The sequence below is a fragment of the Balaenoptera acutorostrata genome, chromosome 8, assembly GCF_949987535.1.
Source record: "Balaenoptera acutorostrata chromosome 8, mBalAcu1.1, whole genome shotgun sequence".
NCBI lineage: Eukaryota > Metazoa > Chordata > Mammalia > Artiodactyla > Balaenopteridae > Balaenoptera > Balaenoptera acutorostrata.
In genome coordinates, this window is record NC_080071.1 from 94,806,368 (window position 1) to 94,824,616 (window position 18,249).

At 60.7% G+C, this 18,249-nt stretch overlaps 1 protein-coding gene across 4 annotated transcripts; it reads left to right on the plus strand.

Moving 5' to 3' along the window:
* Positions 1–6,110: 6,110 nt before the first annotated feature.
* Positions 6,111–17,895, plus strand: BOK (BCL2 family apoptosis regulator BOK). 4 transcript variants are annotated; one of them, XM_057551515.1, is made up of 6 exons: positions 6,111–6,453; positions 6,923–7,174; positions 9,951–10,079; positions 15,325–15,386; positions 15,970–16,133; positions 17,111–17,895. In XM_057551515.1, exons 2-6 carry the CDS (start codon positions 6,952–6,954, stop codon positions 17,199–17,201), a joined length of 669 nt encoding a protein of 222 aa, XP_057407498.1. In that variant the 5' UTR covers positions 6,111–6,453; positions 6,923–6,951; the 3' UTR covers positions 17,202–17,895. The 4 variants fall into 4 exon arrangements, with proteins under 4 accessions (XP_057407498.1, XP_057407497.1, XP_057407499.1 ...); XM_057551514.1 differs by having other exon boundaries at positions 6,111–6,382; XM_057551516.1 differs by lacking the exon at positions 15,325–15,386 and having other exon boundaries at positions 6,111–6,382.
* Positions 17,896–18,249: the final 354 nt, after the last annotated feature.

Genomic DNA, 18,249 nt, shown 5'->3' on the forward strand with positions numbered 1-18,249 from the left:
AGACCCGGCTTCAGCTTAGTGTTTAAAGTTCTGGGAAAATCACAGGCCTCTCCGGCAGGAGATGCTGGACCAACTGCCAGCCCGATCTGGGGAAGAAAAAGAAAGTCTTTTCAACATTCACAGAAATGGATTTTAAAAAGCACACCAGAAGGTCAGGAACAAAGCCTGGGCGGCTGGCTTAGGAGCTTGGGGCGGGGAGGGTCAGACCTGCCAGTTCTGAACCAGCAAAGAAACGAGGCTTGAAGTGACAGCCTGGGGGAAACTTTTGCAGGCAAAGGATTAATACCCAGAATATAAAGAACACAGACAAAACAATGAGAAAAAGAAGTCGCGCTGGAAAAAACGAGCAAATCCTCTGCCAGGACGAGTCATGAGGCTCAGTCGCTGACAGACCGCCAGGAAGGTGCTTGGCCCCCTCGGCTCCGGGGGCGCTACGAGTGCATTAAACAGCGCGACGCCCTGTTCACCCCTCAGGCAGGCGAGACTTCATTTTATAACTTGTAACAGCCGGGGTGGGCCAGAGGGGCGGGCGATGGCGGCAGGTGCGGCGTGGCTGCTCCACGTGACCCAGGACACGAGGCCACGGCAGCCTGGAGCCCACGCTTCCGGCCGCCACTGGACACGGGGGGCGGGGCTGAAAGCCGGGCGCGTGGACCCCTCCCCGGGCCGCTCTGCCCTCTGTCGTGCAGGCTCCCAGGTTGTTTACCGTGCGCTTATCCAAGTTTATACAAAACCCTTCTGGCCTGGGCTCGGATTCCCCGTGAAGTATGAGCTTCTGGCGAAAAATAAACGGGGAGGGGCTGGCCCCGGGGGAGTTCTGGGCAAATGGGGCTGTCAGCCTCCCAAGCTTGGAGGTGCTGCCTCTGTGCCCCAGGCCCCGTCTGGACATCTCCAGTCACGGTCGCGTGGCCGGGTCACTGGAAGAGCAGGGAATGGACACCCACCCAGGCAGCCTTTCAGAGCAGAGCCCCACCCCAGGGGCCCGTCCCCCAGCCTCCGCCCACCCAACTCTGCTGGGGGGGTGGTGAGGGTTACCTGCCCCTCAGTGGCACCGGTGGGACCCCTCCCCAATGGGAGGTGGGGTGCAGCTCCCACCTTTTAGTCCCTGGGGCGGGTGGGGGCCAGAGAAGCCCGAGGGGAGACCCCCCGGGAGTCAGCCCACTGTGACCCTGCGTGTCACCCCTGAGGCTCCCGCCCCTGGGGCGCTCTGATCCGCAGCGCGTGGTGACCTCACCCGAGGCCTGGGCCAGCCGTGAGGGTTACGACTGACTGCCTCTTGAGCACTTCACTAGCCCCCGCTTCTGGGATTCCTTAAACACCTCCAGGGTTCAAGGACACTCTCGATTTTGGGTTGGGAGCCTCCGTCTCCCCGCTGCCACCGAGGTGGCACGTGGAACCCCCTGCAGAGAGGCTGGTGCGTGCGAAGGCCGGTGCCCCTCTGTCGTTTCCTCCTTCCAGGAGGTGAGAGCATAAGTCCCTGGCCTGTCTGAGGGCTGGCTTTCTGTTCCTCGTAGCCGGAGGTGTCCCATCGCTACTGTAATCGCTGATGGCCTGGCGGACACCGCAGCCCTCAAGAGGAAAGGGGCCAGGAGGGCTCGGGGTTTAGAACTCGCCCCCCCAAAGCAGATGATTCGGGGGACCCACTGGAAGGAGTGGGGGCCACAGTCACAGCCGGCCCCGCTCTCGGTTCCGTCCACACGTGTGCTCAGCACAGGCGCCCGCCCTGGGGCCCGGGGGGAGCCTGAGAAGGAGGAGGGAGGCCTAGGTGGGCGGCTGCCCAGAGGGAAGCAGAACACACACAAAACAACACTATATATGAACACCTACTGTCAGGGATGGTTTGGACTCCCAAGAGGGCAGACTGGGGGTGAGCGAGGGGCAGAGTGTGTGACACCCCTTGGGGGCTCCACGCCACATCCTCCCGGCCCACCTTGTCCTCAGCTACCCCTGCAGGGACCTGCTGGGCACAGGGGGGTGGGAAGATTTTAGCCGGGGCAAAAGGAGAGGCAGGCACAGGAGGGGGCCTCTCTGAGGAAGTGACACGTGAGCAGAGCTGTAACAATCTAGGAAGGAAGGAACAGCCCGTGCAAAGGCCCTGTGGCACAAGTGTGTTTGCTCAGCTGGAGCCCCCCGAGCAGGCAGAGAGGGGAGAGGCCTTGGCTTTGTGCTGACGAATCTGGTTGGTTTGAAAGGACACTGTCCCCGTGCACAGGGCAGACTGGAGAGGGGGTGGGCGGCAGTGGCCTGGCCTGGGGCACTAGCAGCAGGAGGCAGAAGTGGCTCTCGGGATACGTTGTGAGAGGAGAGCGAAGAGGCTGTGGTGAGGCCGGCCCTGCCGGCCCAGGGATCCTTGGACACAGGAGGAGTCCGGGATCCACTCAATAAACGACGCAGGCCAGCACCCAACAGGTGCAAGGCCCAGACCCACCGGGAGGCCAGCCTCCTGCCAAGACCCTTGCTGGGCCCACAGCTGGCCCTGCACGCCAGAGCCCGCACGTGAGCCCTGCGCGTCCACACCCGTCCACTCCGGCCACTCAGTCCCCTCCAGGGCCAGGCTCGGGAAGAGGCCCGCACGGGCGCTGGAGGAGGCTGTGGACAGGGTATGCCGGGGGCCTGGGCACTTGCTTCGGGGGAGGGGACAACACTCTCCTGTGCCTGTCCCTCTGCGTGGCCATGTGCAGACCAGGCAGGACCCCCGTCCACGTCGCGGTGGACGTTGCCGCTCACTTTCTCACACTGGTGTCACTGGGTGATGGAGCGCTCTGCTCCCCAAACTGTGGCCCGCACAGCGGACTTGAGCAGGTTTCTCCGGAAAGCCAGGACCCGCCTCCAGGTGGCTCGGAGGCACCGATAGGCCCCTGCACCCTGCACAGAGCCGCAGATGTGACCGGGCCCGAAAGACTGGCACCTTCCCATCTCCAGCCACAGCTGGTTCAGAGATGGGCACGGGACAGAAGCTGCTGGCCCCAGGTCATCCCCAGGAGCTCCCTGGGAAGACTGGCTTTTTTTCCCACTGGGAAAGACTGAACTCGTGCGGTGTAGACAGGGAGCTGCGGCGTCTTCTGCCATCACTCAGGGACAGCCTGCCTGAGAGCAGAGCTGTCACAAAGGAGCACAGACTCACAGATAGAAAGAGAGACCCCTGGATCCAGCCATGCCTGAAACCAGTACGTGTCTCCCAGGACAATTTAGTCACATAAATCAACAAAGCTCCCTGTGCTCAAGCCAGTTTGGGCTGGTGTCGGCACTCAGAAGGCTTCTCGGCAACCAGGGACCCACTGGGTCAAGTGCAGGGCAGACAGAGGGATCAGACAAAAGACAAGAGCGGAGAGCAGGAAATCTGCAGAGGTGGAAACTCAGCGCCAATGGCAACCGTAGGAAAGTCTACGCACACTTGGGGGATTGGGGGCTGGGATTGGGCCGATCAGGTCAGCCTCCTCCAGTCCTCAAGTGACAGGAAGGTCTCAACTGATTCTACCCTGACCTGGGCTTTCTAAGGTCTGGCTCAGGGTCTGTGGTCTGGATACTCCAGATGGGCTTAACCTCCCCTTTTGATAAACACTTGGGCCGTTTCCAGTTCCTCATGGTCCTCAGTATCCTGTAGTGAATATCCTGAGACATGGGTTTGAGCTGGTCTAAAATGTCCAGGGAGAGGTCCACTGGTTCAGGCATGGCTGGATCCAGGCACAGCAGCTCCTGTACTGAAGGAACCACGCTAAACAGATGCATCTGTCACTCCTGTGTCAGGGCGCATGAGTCTTTCCACACCCGTCCATGCTGCCCAGGAGACAGGAAGTAGAAAACGTGATCCTATTTTTGTATAGGAGGAAACTGAGGCGGTGGGCAGGGTGGGAAGCTGCCTGAGGCCACTGCAGGGCGGGGGGAATGGGGGTGGCATAGGTTCTTCCCCTGCCAGAGGTACATTCCATGGGCCCGGGGCGGGGGTTGGGGGGGTGTCCCAATCTGCCTATGCGCAGTCCTGAGCTGACTCCTTCAGCAATCCCTTTCCCATCCTGAGCTTCCATATTTCCACCTATAAAATACACGGAATCCCAAACCTTAGTGCTCTTCAGAAATGCCAGAGGCAGACTCTGTCCTGCTCCAGACTGTGAGTTAAAGAGTGCATTAAAATGAGCACTCACATTTTAAAGCTTTTCTGAAAAAACAGCTAACAATTACTGAGCAACTACTATATGACAAGCACTTTTATACATGGATTAACTAATTTGGTCCACAAAATGTAGGTATTATTATTTTCTCTATTCTACAGACGGGGAAGCCAAGGCAGACAGAGGTTCGACAGCTTCCTGACGGGTGTCAGTATCAATGTTATGTTGGCCTCACAAAAGGAGATGGGAGATGTTCCCTCATTTTCTATTCTCTGTGCAGGTTTGTGTAAGGTCAGTGATATTTCTTCAACTGTTTAGAGGAATTCCTCAATGAAACCATCTGAACCTAGAATTTTCTTTGTGGGAAGATTTTAAATTATGAATTAAATTTATTTAATTGTTATAGGGCTATCCAGATTTTCTATTGCTTCTAGCGTCAGTTTGGGTAAACTGTTTCATTTAAATTTCAAATTACTGTCATAAAGTTGTTCATAATATACTCTTATTAGCTTTTTAATGTTTGTAGTATCTGTGGTGATGTCCTCTTTTTCATTCCTGACATTGGAATTTGTGTTTTCTTTTTTTACCCATTATTTCCAGGGGATTATCCATTCTATTAATCTCTTTTGGCTTGGCTGAGTTTCCCTGCTTTTTGCTTTGTTTCATTAATTTCTGTTTTTATTTTTATTTCCTCTCACCTTTAGATTTAATTTGTTGTTCTTTTTTTTCTAGCTTCTTGAATTGGAGCTTAGAGCATTAATTTTAACCTCTCTTCTAAAGCTATAAATTTTCCTTGAAGCACTGCTTTACCTATATCCCACAGCATTTGATATGTCATGTTTTCACTGCAGTTCACTTCAAAATATTTTACGACTTCCCTTGTGATTTACTATTTGACCCACTGATTATTTAGAAGTGTGATATTTAATTTCCAAGTACTTGGAGGCTTTCTGATAGTTTTCCTGTTTTTGAGTTTTAGTTTAATTCAGAGAGGACACACTTGTATAATTTCAATCCTTTGAAATTTGTTGAGACTTCATGGCCCAGGATATGGTCTATTTTGTTTAACATCCTATGTGCACATGGAAAGAACATGTATTCAACAGCTATTGGGTGAAGTGTTGTATATATGTGAATTAAGGCAAGTGGGTTCATCCTGTTGTTTCAAGGATAGAGATGTTGATTCAAGGATAGTAAAATAGGGACTTCCCTAGTGGTCCAGCGGTTAAGACTCTGTGCTTCCTAGGCAGAGGGCATGGGTTCGATCCCTGGTCACAGAACTAAGATCCCACATGCCAAAAAAAAAAGAGGATAGAGAAACAGACCAGTGGGATAGAAAAGAGTTCAGAACAGATCCTCACATACACAGACACTTGCTTTATAATGGGGACTCTTCTCCAATTCAGTGGAAAGATGATGGCCCTTTCAATAACCGATGATGGTCTACTGGATATCCATATGGAAAAAATGAGCTCTGACCCCCTACCACAATATTCATAAGAATTAATTTGTGATCCATCATAGATCTAAATGTGAATGCTAAAACAATTAAGCTTCCAGAAGAAAACACGGGAGAATATCCTAATAAAAAAGCACAAACATGAGAAAAGATTGATAAATTGGACTTCACTGAGAAAACTCCTGTTCAATATAAGCAATAGCAAACCACAGAATGGCAGAAGATATTTGCAATACCTTCCATACAATGCAAATCCAAGTATCCATCTATAATACCAAGCCGTGTGTAAGATCAGGGACACAGCATCCAGAATATACAAAGAACCTCTAGGAATCAATACGATCATGAAGCCGGGTGTGAATCCAGGAGGCTGGTGCCAGAGCTAGGCTCTAACCACTGGGACAGTGGGGGACAGCTCCTGCCCCGTGGCCCTCCTTGAGCGCATACCGGGAACTCGCTCGGTCCTCCTTAAGCGGGGAGGCGGTGGGGAAGCTCTGGCCGTGGCTCCGCCCCGGGGTTGCCTTTCCCTTAGAAGGCAAAGCCCCAAGCCTCGCCTCTCGCCGGCGGAAAGTTGCGCTGTGCTGCCCGCACTCCCCTCGCCCCCGACGACGCCGCCGGAGCCCCCGGAGGGCCCGAGACCCCGCGCCCTCAGCGCTCCAGCCCGGCTCGGGCGTGGACAGGGCGGGCGCCGGGGCGGGGCGCGCGTCCTCGCCAGTTTGAATGGAAGGATCCAGATCTGCAGAGACGGCGGCCAGCAGATACTGAGGCCAGCACTCCTCCCCAGCCCCCGCGCCCGAGACATGCGGCGGGAGAGGTGAGCAGGGCGGGCCGCGCCATGGGAACGGCGAGGCCGGGGACAAACACTGAGGACGGCGAGGCGCGGAGGTGGGTGGTGGCCCCGGACGCTGGGCCGGGCCGGGGTCCCGGCAGCCGCCGGTTGGGAGCAGGTCGGGCCATGCCCCCCGCCCACGCCTCCGCCGCCCGCGCACTCGTCTTCGAGCGCGGGCACGGCGGCCCCAGAGCCAATCGCCATTTCCCCGAGGTCCTTCCTATCCCCGGCACCCGTGGGGATCTTTGTGATTGAGCTCGGCATCTCAAAGAAGGTGACACCGCGCTTTGAAAGATTTGGGGCACAAACAGGAACGCTTACCCGTAGCTGGCCGAAGCCCTTCCCCGGAGCCGCGCCGGCCCGGCCTCCCTGTGCGCTCCGGCCCGGCGCACGCACGCGATCTAGGCGCACGCCGCGCCCCTTCCCCGCGCCCCGCTGCCCGCCCTCCTCGCGCGGCCGACCTTCCCCTCCGCCAGCCAGGCCGGGGCGGCGGGGCGGGCCCGTCTGAGCACCCTCTGCCCGCAGGTGCGGCGCCCCCCGCCCGCGTCCCCGCCATGGAGGTGCTGCGGCGCTCCTCGGTCTTCGCCGCCGAGATCATGGACGCCTTTGACCGCTCGCCCACCGACAAGGAGCTGGTGGCCCAGGCCAAGGCGCTCGGCCGGGAGTTCGTGCACGCGCGGCTGCTGCGCGCCGGCCTCGCCTGGAGCGCGCCGGAGCGCGCCGCGCCCGCCCCCGGCGGCCGCCTGGCCGAAGTGTGCGCGGTGCTGCTGCGCCTGGGTGAGTGCGGGCCTCGGCGGGCGGGGGGATCCCAGGCTTCCCCTCCAAAGCCGGCCGGCGGGGCGGCCCCGCTGCGCCTCGGGGTACAGCTGTCCCTGCACGGGCCCGCCCGCCGGTGACCGCGCCGGCACCCGCCCCTGCTGGGCCTCGGTCTCCCCTCTGGGGCAGGGAGGGGGCTGGTCCGGGGTGCCCTGAGTAACCCGGCGCACAAGGCGGGCGCACCCAGACCGATGATCTCTCCAGCACCCCTACTCTTGCAGTTCCCCCCTCAGGCTCACCTGTGCACCGCCAAAGACCTCCCCGCATTTGCCTGCTCAGCCCGGATTTCAGACACTCCGGCAATAAAGAATAGACAGCTCCGGGAAGAATGATGTTTTGGTGGCTAAACTTCCAGAGTGACCCTTGTACTCAGCTGGGCACAAAAATCCTTTGTCGGACCACGTGTCCTGATGTTTGTTTTGGAAAATAGGTCCTTGCAGTTACTGGCTCAAATCCTGCCTGGGTTGCTCTTTTCTCTTGATTTGGAGGCCTCTTAGGGCTCCCTGTGAAATTTAGCGCCCCAGGAGAGCTGAGCCACGGTGAGGCTGGGTAGCCCAAGATCTCACCTGGACGGCTTGTTGAGTGGACACCTGGAGGTACTTGACTCTGGGGTCACACACAGCCCGGTAACTGTCTCCACCTTCGCCAAGGACCCCAGAGAGGGAGGGACCGGCCCAGCTGACTCAGTCAGCCCACCTCTCCACGGGGACTGAGGTTGCCCAGCCCTGCCCCATCCAGTGTGACAGTTCCACCCCGCGTGTGCACACGGGGAGGTGTGGCAGCGCAGATGGAGCCCTGACCAGGTGGCTCTCCAGGCAGAGTGCGGAGCGACTGGCCCAGGAGCCCTGGTCGGAGGGAGCACCCCGTGAAAGGGGATGCCCTCCCCTTCTCAGGCTGGCTCGCGTGTCTGCTTGCCCCTGTTTTGTGTGGACCCTGGGGGCAGGGTTGCGTAGACCTGGCCTGCACAGGAGTGTTGGGGTCAGGGGGAGACACACAGATGCCGAGGGGCCATTGCAGAGGGCTGCCAGGGGGGCGGTGTCCCGCCTGGGTCTCAGGGGAGGGGAGCAAGCAGGGTTTGGGGGATCAGCCAAAGGCCCAGAGTGCCTGGACTCCCCTGAGGTCAGCGCCCAAGCCATTTCTTCCAGTTGGGCTGTGGGGACAATGCTGGGGGAGCATTCCAGAGGGTCCTGGTGAATATGGTGTCTTGACCTCCCAAGAGCCCCTGGAGTGGCCAGGAGAAAGTCCTGCCTCTGTCCCAGCCTCCTCTGCGACCCTGCCCGCCCCCAGCTCTGTCTCCTTGCCTGCGAGCAGGGGCTCGGGGCTGCCTCTACCTTGGGCCCGGGGTCCCTGCTGTTTGAACTTTCTGAAAAGCCCTGCTTTGGGCTCTGCTAATCAGACCGGGCCGGTATCTGTCCCTTCAGCACTGTGACCTCAGACCCGGAGAGCCTGGGATGCTTCCGGCCTGGGCTGGAGGAGCAGATCCAGCTAAGTGCCCTGCGCTGGCCCTCTCAGGGGCCAGGCCTTCAGGCCCTTCTCCAGCATCCGGCCTCACCACGGCCAGTCCCTGGGGTTCAGTTCCTGCGAGATGGCTAAGGGGACCCTGGAGGGAGATGGCTTGGACCCCCAAAGCATCCGCCCTTGCAGCTGCTCAGCGTGACCGCCCCTTCCCCACCCGTCATGGCCTGGAGCTGTCTCCCTGCCCCCAGCGTACCTCCAGCTCCTCCTGAGCACAGACGCCCAGCTCCTGGGGCAGGAGCAAACAGGAAGAGGCCCGGGTCGAGCTGGGGTCAGTCCCCGGTAGACCCCGGGGTATGTATGTGGGAACAGCCAGGCCAGCCCTGGGAGTTTCCACGCTCCCTTCCCCATCGTCTGCCAGCCTCCCCTCAGTCCTGCTCTGGTTCCAGATCTTAATTAATTAGATGGAGTGCATCTGCCCCATGGCTGACTCGGAGCCCTTATCGCCTGGACCTCCAGTCGGAAGCATTTTCCTGTTTGCTTTGGCGGAGAGGCGGCTGGGTTGGGGGACGCCCAGTCCGAGGGCTGTGTGGGATTCCCAGCACATCACTGCCAGGGCGCTGCGGCGGGCACGTCACTGCCAGGGGCGCTGCAGCGGGCACACGTGCAGACAGCGCCCTTGAGAGGGCCTCCCACTGCCAAGTGCGGCCGCCCCATCCAGATACCCCCGCTTGGCCCCGGGAGCCCAGGTCTGACCCTGTGTGGTGCTGGCGGCCCCGGGTAGTGGCTCCTTTTCTTGGCTCACCGAATGCTGCTGCGGCCTGAGCGAGGGCGCCCCTCTGAGGCGGCAGCCGGGCTCCCACCTGCGTGGGGTCGCTGGCACGGTCCACGCCCATGTTGGGCTCTGGTTGCTTGCCTGTCAGACTACTGCCCGCCTGCCCGCCCGCCCGCCTGTGCAGCTCGCTGTGGGCTGTGAGTCACTCATCAGGCACGGCTGGGATTCCCGCCCCACTGGCCCAGCCGGCTCTGCCCTGGGGGGAGGGGGGCGTGGCTGGCTCGGCAGAGGGGACAGGCCCCAGAGGCAGGTCTGGGGGAGCCCACCGCACCTCCCTGGTCTTGTCCCCGGGGGCTCTGGGGGTGGTGTCTCGTGGGTGGGAATGTGACAGGTCGGGGGGTCAGGAGTAGGGCTGGGATCAGGGTCCCCAGCTGTGGCCACAGGCTGAGGAGTGGGCTGGCCTCAGGCCCGTGTGACCACCTCTGACCTGCCTGTGTGACCACGCAGCGGATGAGCTGGAGCTGATCCGGCCCAGCGTCTACCGCAACGTGGCCCGCCAGCTGAACATCTCCCTGCAGTCCGAGACCGTGGTGACCGACGCCTTCCTGGCTGTGGCAGCCCAGATCTTTTCTGCAGGTAGGCCTGTGTGTCCAGGGGGCCCACACTGCTGGCATGGCCCAGGGTCTGTGGGTCAGGGCCGGGGCTGCAGTGCTGGGTGGGCTCTGAGGGGACCCTCCCTGGGTCCAAGGACAGTGGGCCTGCTGGGCAGCTGGCACGGGCCTCTTGTGCGGTCCTGGGGCTGCAGTGACCGGAAGCCCTGGCTGGGGTGCATGTCGCAGGCTGCCAGTTGGTGCTGACTGTTGGCTGGAGTGGGGCGGGGCTGTTCTGCGTGTAGCCTGTACGTGTCCTGTGGGGCTTGGGCTTCTCACAAGGCCCCAGGTCCCAAGCAGCCCAGGTGGGCACCGCCAGGCTCTTTTGCCGTAAGAAGTCACGGTGTCACTGAGCCTGCGTCTGTTGGTCAGAGGCAAGTCGCAGAACAGCCCCCATAGTGGGAGGGCTGCACTAGAGTGGGAGTCCCTGGTGGAGTGGCTCACGGGGACACGTTTGGAGAATGCTGACACACCTGTCTCACCTGGCTGGCCCACAGTCACCTGAGAATCTCCCGAGCCTCCATCTGGGCCCTGGGAGCAGGTGACATCTCCTGCTTCTCCTCCTTGTGCCCTCGCCCTGAGTTCAGCTCGTGCTGCTTCCTGTCTGCACACCTGCCTCCAGGCTCACAGGAAACTATAGGACTCATCCCCCAAAACCCCCTCTCGTTCCCACGCCCCGTCCTGGGAACGCTGCTGGGCTCCCTGTGGTCCACAGATCTTGTCTCCCCACCCGTGACCTCGTGCCCTGTTCTGGTGCCCCTGCTCTGCGTGTCCACCCCGGTCCTGTGTCCTGGTACGTAGCAGGTGCCAGGCGCTGCTGGCCATCCAGGTGACCAAAGCCCCCACCCCAGTGCAGCACCTGCTCCATCAGCCGACCCCACCGAGGTTTCCCCAGCACGGTCTGGCGCTGCCCTGGGCCTGGGGACCCTGTGATGGACGGGATGGCCAGTCCCAGCCCTCAGGGAGGGGGAGCTTGGGGGCCCCAGAGCCAGAGTGTTCCCAGGCTGCATCCCGGTGGAGTGGGGGTGTGAGTGGCCACGTGGCATCGAGGGTGGGAAGGGCTTTGGGGAGGACAGGTCCCTTCTGTGAGGTGGCTTTGGGTCTGTCGCCGACCAGCAGTGTGACCTCGGAGCACCCCTTGCCTTTGCTTAGCCATCGGAGGGTTGGGACAGCAGCAGGGCTTTGGGGCAGAGGGCGCCGCGAGCCGCAGCCCCCGCCCCATGGGGGACCTCCGCCCACCGGCAGAACAAAGGAGGCCGGTGGAGGGGCTGGGGCTGCCGCATCCCATCAGAGGGCCCCCAGCCCGCTGACCGCACCCTCTGGGTGTTGCCCTGCACTGTCCCCTCTCGAGGAGGCTCCTCCAACCCCTGGTGGGCCGGCCAGTGTGGCAGGGACACGGGACCACCGGCTGCCGGACCCAGCCTCCAGGGCGGCACTGGGTTGGCACTGACTTCCCAGCGGCGGCCACGGTGGCCAGGACTTCACGGGGGAGTGCCTGGGAGGGAGGGGGCTGGTGAGAGGCGTGGGCTGCCCAGGAGCGTCTGGCAGTCCTGACCTGGGTGCCCTCGCGGTGACCTGGGCCGGCCGGGGAAGGAAGCTGACAGCCGCCCTGGGCCCTCCCTGGGCTCCCGTCCGGCCTGACGCTGGCGCGTGGGTGGCCACCGGTGTCTGTCTCCGCCGTCGGGTGGGCGGGCGGCTGGCTTACGAGCCGAGGGCTGGCTTTAAAAGGAAGGGTCATCTCTGAGAATGCGGCTCTGGCCGGCTGGTGTTTGGGACTGAGGGGGCGGGGACGGCTGGGCCCGGGGAGGCGGCTGGCGTGTGGGCAGGGACAGGGGGCGGGCAGCCGGGACGAAGCACCCACCCCTGCCTGCCCGGCTTGCTCGGTGCGGGACCGGCCAGAGACGTGCCCAGAAGGGCTCTGGGTTCTGGAAGGACGAGGCGGGGTCTGGGGCAGGGCGGGGAGGGGGAGGGGCGGGGAGGAAGGTGTGGCCGTGATGAATGGGCACAGGGCACCGCGGCTTCTTCCACTTGGGGAGTTCAGTTTAAATCCCGTGATTTTTCGCTTGAAACCGGAGCAGGACGCACTTCTCTGCGATCAAGCATCCCCGCCCCACCCAGCTGGCTCTACCTTTTTCTCGTGGCGGCCTCCACACCGCCACCTGCCCCTCCGGTGCTGTGGGGCGCCCACCCCCTCGTGGGCTGTGTGACCTGCAAGTGGCTTCTTAACCTCCGTGGACCTCAGAGCCACCTGAACGGGGTGCAGAAGCAGGCTCCACGGAGCATAGGGCTGCGGGTCCACCCCTCCTGCCGCCGGCTGGCTCTCAGCCCATCCCCCGACCAGCCCGTGGCCGCCCCAGGCGCCCTCCTGCTTCCCGCCCGCCCGAGGTCGCCCTTCACCCCTTGCTCATCCCAGCCTTCCCGGTCCTCAGGCCCCCTTGCCACCAGGCGAGCTCCAGCCATCAGATGCTTGCCGGCCCTGCCCGTCTCTGCCCGCAGCCTCTCCCAAGCAGCTGGGTCTTGCACTCGCTGACCCCCCGGGCTGGACCTTCCTCCCCCTCCTCCTCCCGGCCGGCCCCTCACCTGCTCTGGCTGTGGCCGGTGACGTGGACAGCTCGAGGACGGCAGGGCAGGGTTCCAGGTGGCCTCCCCACGTGGCTGAGCCCCCGCGAAGGCAGAGGCAGGGGGCGCTGTTCCCGGCTGCATCTTGGCTGAAGGCGCTTCTCAGTTCCCTTCAGTGGAAAAACTGAAAGTTGGCAAGTGTTTTCATTTTTTTCTTCTCATTACGAGAGCAAAATATTTCACCATGGAAAGATAAGAAAATACATGAGATAAAGAACTCTCAGAAATCAGTACTAAAAAGACCACCTCACTTTAAAAAGAGCAAAGGGTCTGAACAGACATCTCGTCAGGGAAGGTGTGTGAACAGCCAGCACGTGCACGAGAAGTTGCTCAGCCTCATCAGTCACCAGGGAGACACACATCACACCACCACAAGATGCCACCTCACGCCCACTGGGACACTCAAGGCAAAACGCCAGAGAACCCAGCACGGGTGAGGCTGTGAAGAGTCAGGGCGTGAAGTGGTCCGGCAGCTTCTCCAATGGTAACTGACGTGGTCACCCCCTGACCCAGCAGTTCCGCTCCTCGGTTTTGACCCCTGAGAAAGGAAGCCACATGTTCACACAAGGGCTTGCACACGAGTGTTCAGAGCCGTGTACCCCCACAGCCAGAGGGGCCAGCAGCCCACGTGTTCGTCTCCTGATGGGTGGTCCATCCACTCGATGGAACATTATTTGGCCGTAAAAAGGAATGAGGTGCCGACACCAGGACAGCACGGAGGAACCCTGAAAACATTTTGCTCAGTGAACGGAGTCAGACACAAAGTGGGACATATTGTGTGACTGCATTCACGTGAAATGTCCAGAACAGGTAATCCACAGAGACAAAGTAGATGAGAGGTGGCCAGGGCTGGGGTGACGGGCATGATGCTCCCGGGGACAGTGATTTGGAGTGAAAATGTCTGGAATTCGATAGTGGTGATGGTTGTACAACATTGTCAATATGCTAAAAACACTGGATCTCACCCTTTAAAAGGATGAATTTACGCTAGTGAGATTATATCTCCATAAAAAAGAACACAAAGAGCTCAAAGAAAATAGGACATACCTGAGCCCCACCTCCCAGAGACCACCCTGCCGGCACCTTCCGGACCAGGGCTTTCCTCTCCAGGTAAAACGTGGCCGTCACGTGGAGCTCACCTCTCCACACAGCACCACAGAACGCGTGTTCACTCTCTTGATCCCCGCCCTGCCACGCTGACCCTTCACCTGCCCCCGGTGGTGTTGGGTACCTGCTGGACGCCAAGCCTGGGGGTGCCAAGGGCACAGCTGTGAGCAGCACAGAGCCCGCCAGGGCTGGCACCCACGAGCAGCTGGTAAATGGGGAGCGTGGTGTGACGGCAGCGTCACCAGGACCTGATGCCGTCATGGTCTGAGCGGCCCTTAGAGGGGGGACCTTGAGCAGAGCCCTGGGGGTGAGGCTGGAATAGCGTGCATCAGGCCAGGTGGCGGGACAAGGGGGCCTCAGAGGGGCCAGCGGCCGGCTCAGGTGGGACTTCAGACTTGGATTTACTTTGAAGGAGATGGGAAGGGACAGTAACAGGAGGGTTTGGGGAGTGGCCTGGCCTGATTTACGGGGTTTTAAAATTTTCGTTTCATTGAGGTGAAATTCACGTGACATACAATTAACCATTTTATTTATTTATTTATTTATTTATTGGCTACACCACGCGGCATGTGGGATCTTAGTTCCCCGACCAAGGATTGAACCCATGCCCCCTGCAGTGGAAGCACGGAGTCCTAACCACTAGACCGCCAGGGAAGTCCCAATTAACCATTTTAAAGTGTACAATTCAGTGGCGTTGAATGCATCCACAATATCGTGCAACCACCACCTCTCCAGGTTCTTTGTCAGTGGGAAGAACACCCATGCCCATTAAGCTGTCACTGCCTGGCCCCCTCCTGCAGCCCCCAGTGACCACTGGTCTGCTTTCTGTCTCCACGGATCTGACAGTCCTGCACATTTCATAGGAATGGACTCATACGATACGTGTGGCCTTTCAAGTCTGCTTCTTTCACTGAGCGCGATGTTTTCAAGGTTCATCAGGTTGTGGCCCTGTCAGTGCTTCCTTCCCCTTTGAGGCCAAATATCATTCCATTGTGCGGCTGGACCACATTGTGCTTTTCCATTCACCGCTTCTTGATGTTTTGTCATTTCCACCTTTTGGCGACTGTGAACAGGGATTTATTCGCACTGACTTGTGCTCTTATGACAGACTGTCCCAGTTGTGGTGTGAACATGGGTTGAGGGGCATGCTTCCTCCCTGCCTGTGCTGCTTCCTTCGAGGACTGAGGCGGGGCACCCATGTCTGTGTCCTTTCACAGGTGGTGCCGGGTGCCCTCCAGCCGTCTTCCTCATCACAGTTACCAGGCTGCAGAGTTACGTGGATCCTCACATTGCCACTTGGAATTTTTAGTCTGATAGACTATAATTTACATCTCGTTTTAATTTACACTTCTTTGTTTATCAGTGAGGGTGAGCATTTTTCATATGTCTAGTGTACTGTTAATACTTTTTCTTTTGTGAATCAGCTGTTTGTATTGTGTTCATATTTCTTTTGAAAGGTTTCTCTCTTTTTCTCATTGATTTATAAAATCTCTTTCTATATTAAGGAACCTTATACGACTGGCAAGCACTGTTCCCCAGATTGTCATTCGTCTGTCTTTCCTCGCAGGTGGGCTCCATCTCAGTTCTGCCCCCAGTAGCTTGGTGGTCTGGGGAAGGCCGTTCCTCCCGGGTCCTCAGCTTCTTTACATGGAGAACATCCTGCTGTCCTCGCAGGGCTGCGCTGGGGGCAGGTGCAGATGGAAGCTGCTTCCTGTTTATCACATCCAGTGCCAAGTCACTGAGCCCCCTTGACCTGCTCAGCTCCCTCTTTGCCTTTCTGCTCCATCACTTCCTCCAGCAGATACTGGGCTGGGCAGGGGCATCGCCAGGCCCTGGCCCAGGTGTGCAGGTGCAAGGTGTGCAGGTGTGTAACGCAGGCTCGAGACATCCCCGCCTGAGAACGACCCGTGATGGTGGCAGGACTGACCTGCAGCAGACGGTGGCTGGGACTTGCCCAGCAGCCAGCTGACCGAGCTCCCCGGCTGGTGGGAGCTGTGGGTTGAGGCTGCCCCGGGTGTCGACCCCAGTCACCAGCGGAATGGCAGGGGTGTGGCTCAGAAAGGCTCAGCTCCCCCACGTGACCCTGCGGGCTGGCCTCGAGCCGGGTCTTGGTGGCCTTTGGTGACCAGCACCCATTTCTCTCCCTGCAGGAATCACCTGGGGCAAGGTCGTGTCCCTGTACTCAGTGGCTGCGGGGCTGGCCGTGGACTGCGTGCGACAGGCCCAGCCCGCCCTGGTCCACGCCCTCGTGGACTGCCTCGGGGAGTTCGTGCGCAAGACGCTGGCGACCTGGCTGCGGAGACGCGGTGGATGGGTGAGGGAATGTGGCGGTGCCAGGAAGGGGGCGGTGGTCGAATGCCTGAGTGCCGGCAGTGGCAGGGGTGATGGGGCTGGAGGAGGGGCGAGGCCGGGGCTGCCCAGGACGGCTCCTGCAGCCCAGCTCCAGTGCGGGCCCTCTGGGTCTGACCACCCCCGACTCCGGAGCTAAAACCCGCCCCCCGCCCCCAGGGACGGTGTCAGAGTCTCCATGGCCCCGATCACCTGGTCAGGCCTCAGGGGCTGCGGGGCAGCCCCACCTGTAGGAGAGCTGTTTTCTCCTCTGTAAAATGGGTGGTGGGCAAAGGTGTGCGAAGCACACTGGCCAAGGGGACGGAGCTCAGCCCTCTGCTGGGATTGGAGCCGCGGGGGGGCGGCGAGGGGCCACCAGGGCTGTGGTCTCATCTGAAGGCGGCACTGGGCGGGGAAGGCGTCACCTCCTGGATGATTCACGTGCCTCCGGGCCTCCCGCTGTCCCATCCTGCCGTCCCGTCCTGGAGCCCGGCTGAGGCTGGGCACCGGGGCAGCCAGGACGCTGATTGACACCACGGCCAAAGGTCAAGCTGTAGGGATGGTACTTCATTTCTCAGCAGAACTAGAAAGAAATAAGGAAGTAAGGAGTGGCCGTTCACTGGGCTTCTGGAAGGCTCAGTTCCTGCTCCTGTCCTAAGGGATTTGTCCTTCCCTGGCACCCCAGGCTCCACGGCACCTGCGGAAGGACGCTGGGATGTCAGCAGGTGGCCGAGCCGGGAGCTGGTCCCATGGCTGGGGGCCCAGCAGGCTCCCCTCCCTCCCCTCGCACCGTCTGAATCCACCTGTTGGGTTGGGTCCCCTGCTGGAGCCTTCCATCCAGCTGGACCACAAGCCTTCCCAAACGGCCTCGAGCATTCCCTCAGGAGACTTGGCTGACACCGGGCGGGGCACGGGCCGCACCCTCTCTGCGCCACTCTCTAACTGCCCCCTCTTCCCTCCCAGACGGATGTGCTCAAGTGCGTGGTCAGCACCGACCCCGGCCTCCGCTCGCACTGGCTCGTGGCCGCGCTCTGCGGCTTCGGCCGCTTCCTGAAGGCTGCATTCTTCATGCTGCTGCCGGAGAGATGAGCTGCCGGCTTGGGCAGGGGCCGCAGCCCGGCCCCCGTACCCAGGAGGCCCTCGGCCCCCGAAAGCATCACCCTCTGCCCCACCCAAGCCGGGAAGACCCTCGGAGCCCCGTGTCGAAGCTGGAAGCCCTGCCCTGAGCCCCTCCTCCACAGACCCAGGCCCTCCGGACAGGGAAGTGGGGGGCTTCCTGGCCCTGGAGCTGGGCTTCAGGGCCGACGGGGGGCCCTTCCCCATCGTTCCCCCTCTCCCGGAACCCCCGCTGGTCCCCTTCTTTCTAGAGCCAGAAAGTCAGGGTCACGTGCCAGGCCCTGAAGGAAGGGAGCCGGGAGCGCCAAGCTCTCACTCGACGCCGGGCCCCGTCCGTGTGGGCTTCCCACGTCAGGACGTGAGCTGGCCACGGTGCTCCCGGGCAGGGGGCCTGGACGCGGGCCTGGAGGCGACTCCCGAGGCTGGAGGAGCCGTGGAGCGTTACTGGCTCCACACGTGGGGCCTAAGGCTCGTGTGGTGGCTGCTGAACCCGTTTCTAGAGGGAGGGCGTGTCCCCCGTGCACCGGGGGTGGGTCTCTGCGTGGCAGGGTCCTGTGGACGCGGGAGCCCACGACCGAGAAGGATGGTGTGCTTGTCCGATCCCAATAAAGCTCCGCAGCCGTGGAGGGTGACCCTGTCTGCTCCTTGTGCCCGTCCTCCTGCGACCGCCAGGGACCCGACAGATGGCAGGCAGGCGCACGTCTTCCCTCACCAGGGCCGACTTGTGCTGCCCTGTGCCACACCGGGCCCGCGCGCATACACGCCTGCACGCGCTGCCACCGTGCGTGCACCAGCAGCTGCTCCCACGCTCCTCAGTCCCCCTCCCCCCGCCCCCCGCCCCCCGCCTCTGGCCTGGCAGCAGGCACACGGTGCTGGACGCGGCCTCTCTCAGCCCCAGTTCCCTTTCTGTACGCGCAGGGTGGACCACACGGCCGCTAGGGTCTTGCCTTCCCCATCCAGCCTCCTGGGGAAGAGCCCAAAGGCGA

What these genes read in the sequence shown, in the direction of transcription:
- BOK (XM_057551515.1), top strand. Translation starts at nt 6,952, where the DNA reads ATGGAGGTGCTGCGGCGCTCCTCGGTCTTCGCCGCCGAGATCATGGAC. An exon ending in CGCGGTGCTGCTGCGCCTGG is followed by an intron (nt 7,175 to 9,950) that starts GTGAGTGCGGGC and finishes GTGACCACGCAG; the next exon opens with CGGATGAGCTGGAGCTGATC. An exon ending in TGCGGAGACGCGGTGGATGG is followed by an intron (nt 16,134 to 17,110) that starts GTGAGGGAATGT and finishes CTTCCCTCCCAG; the next exon opens with ACGGATGTGCTCAAGTGCGT.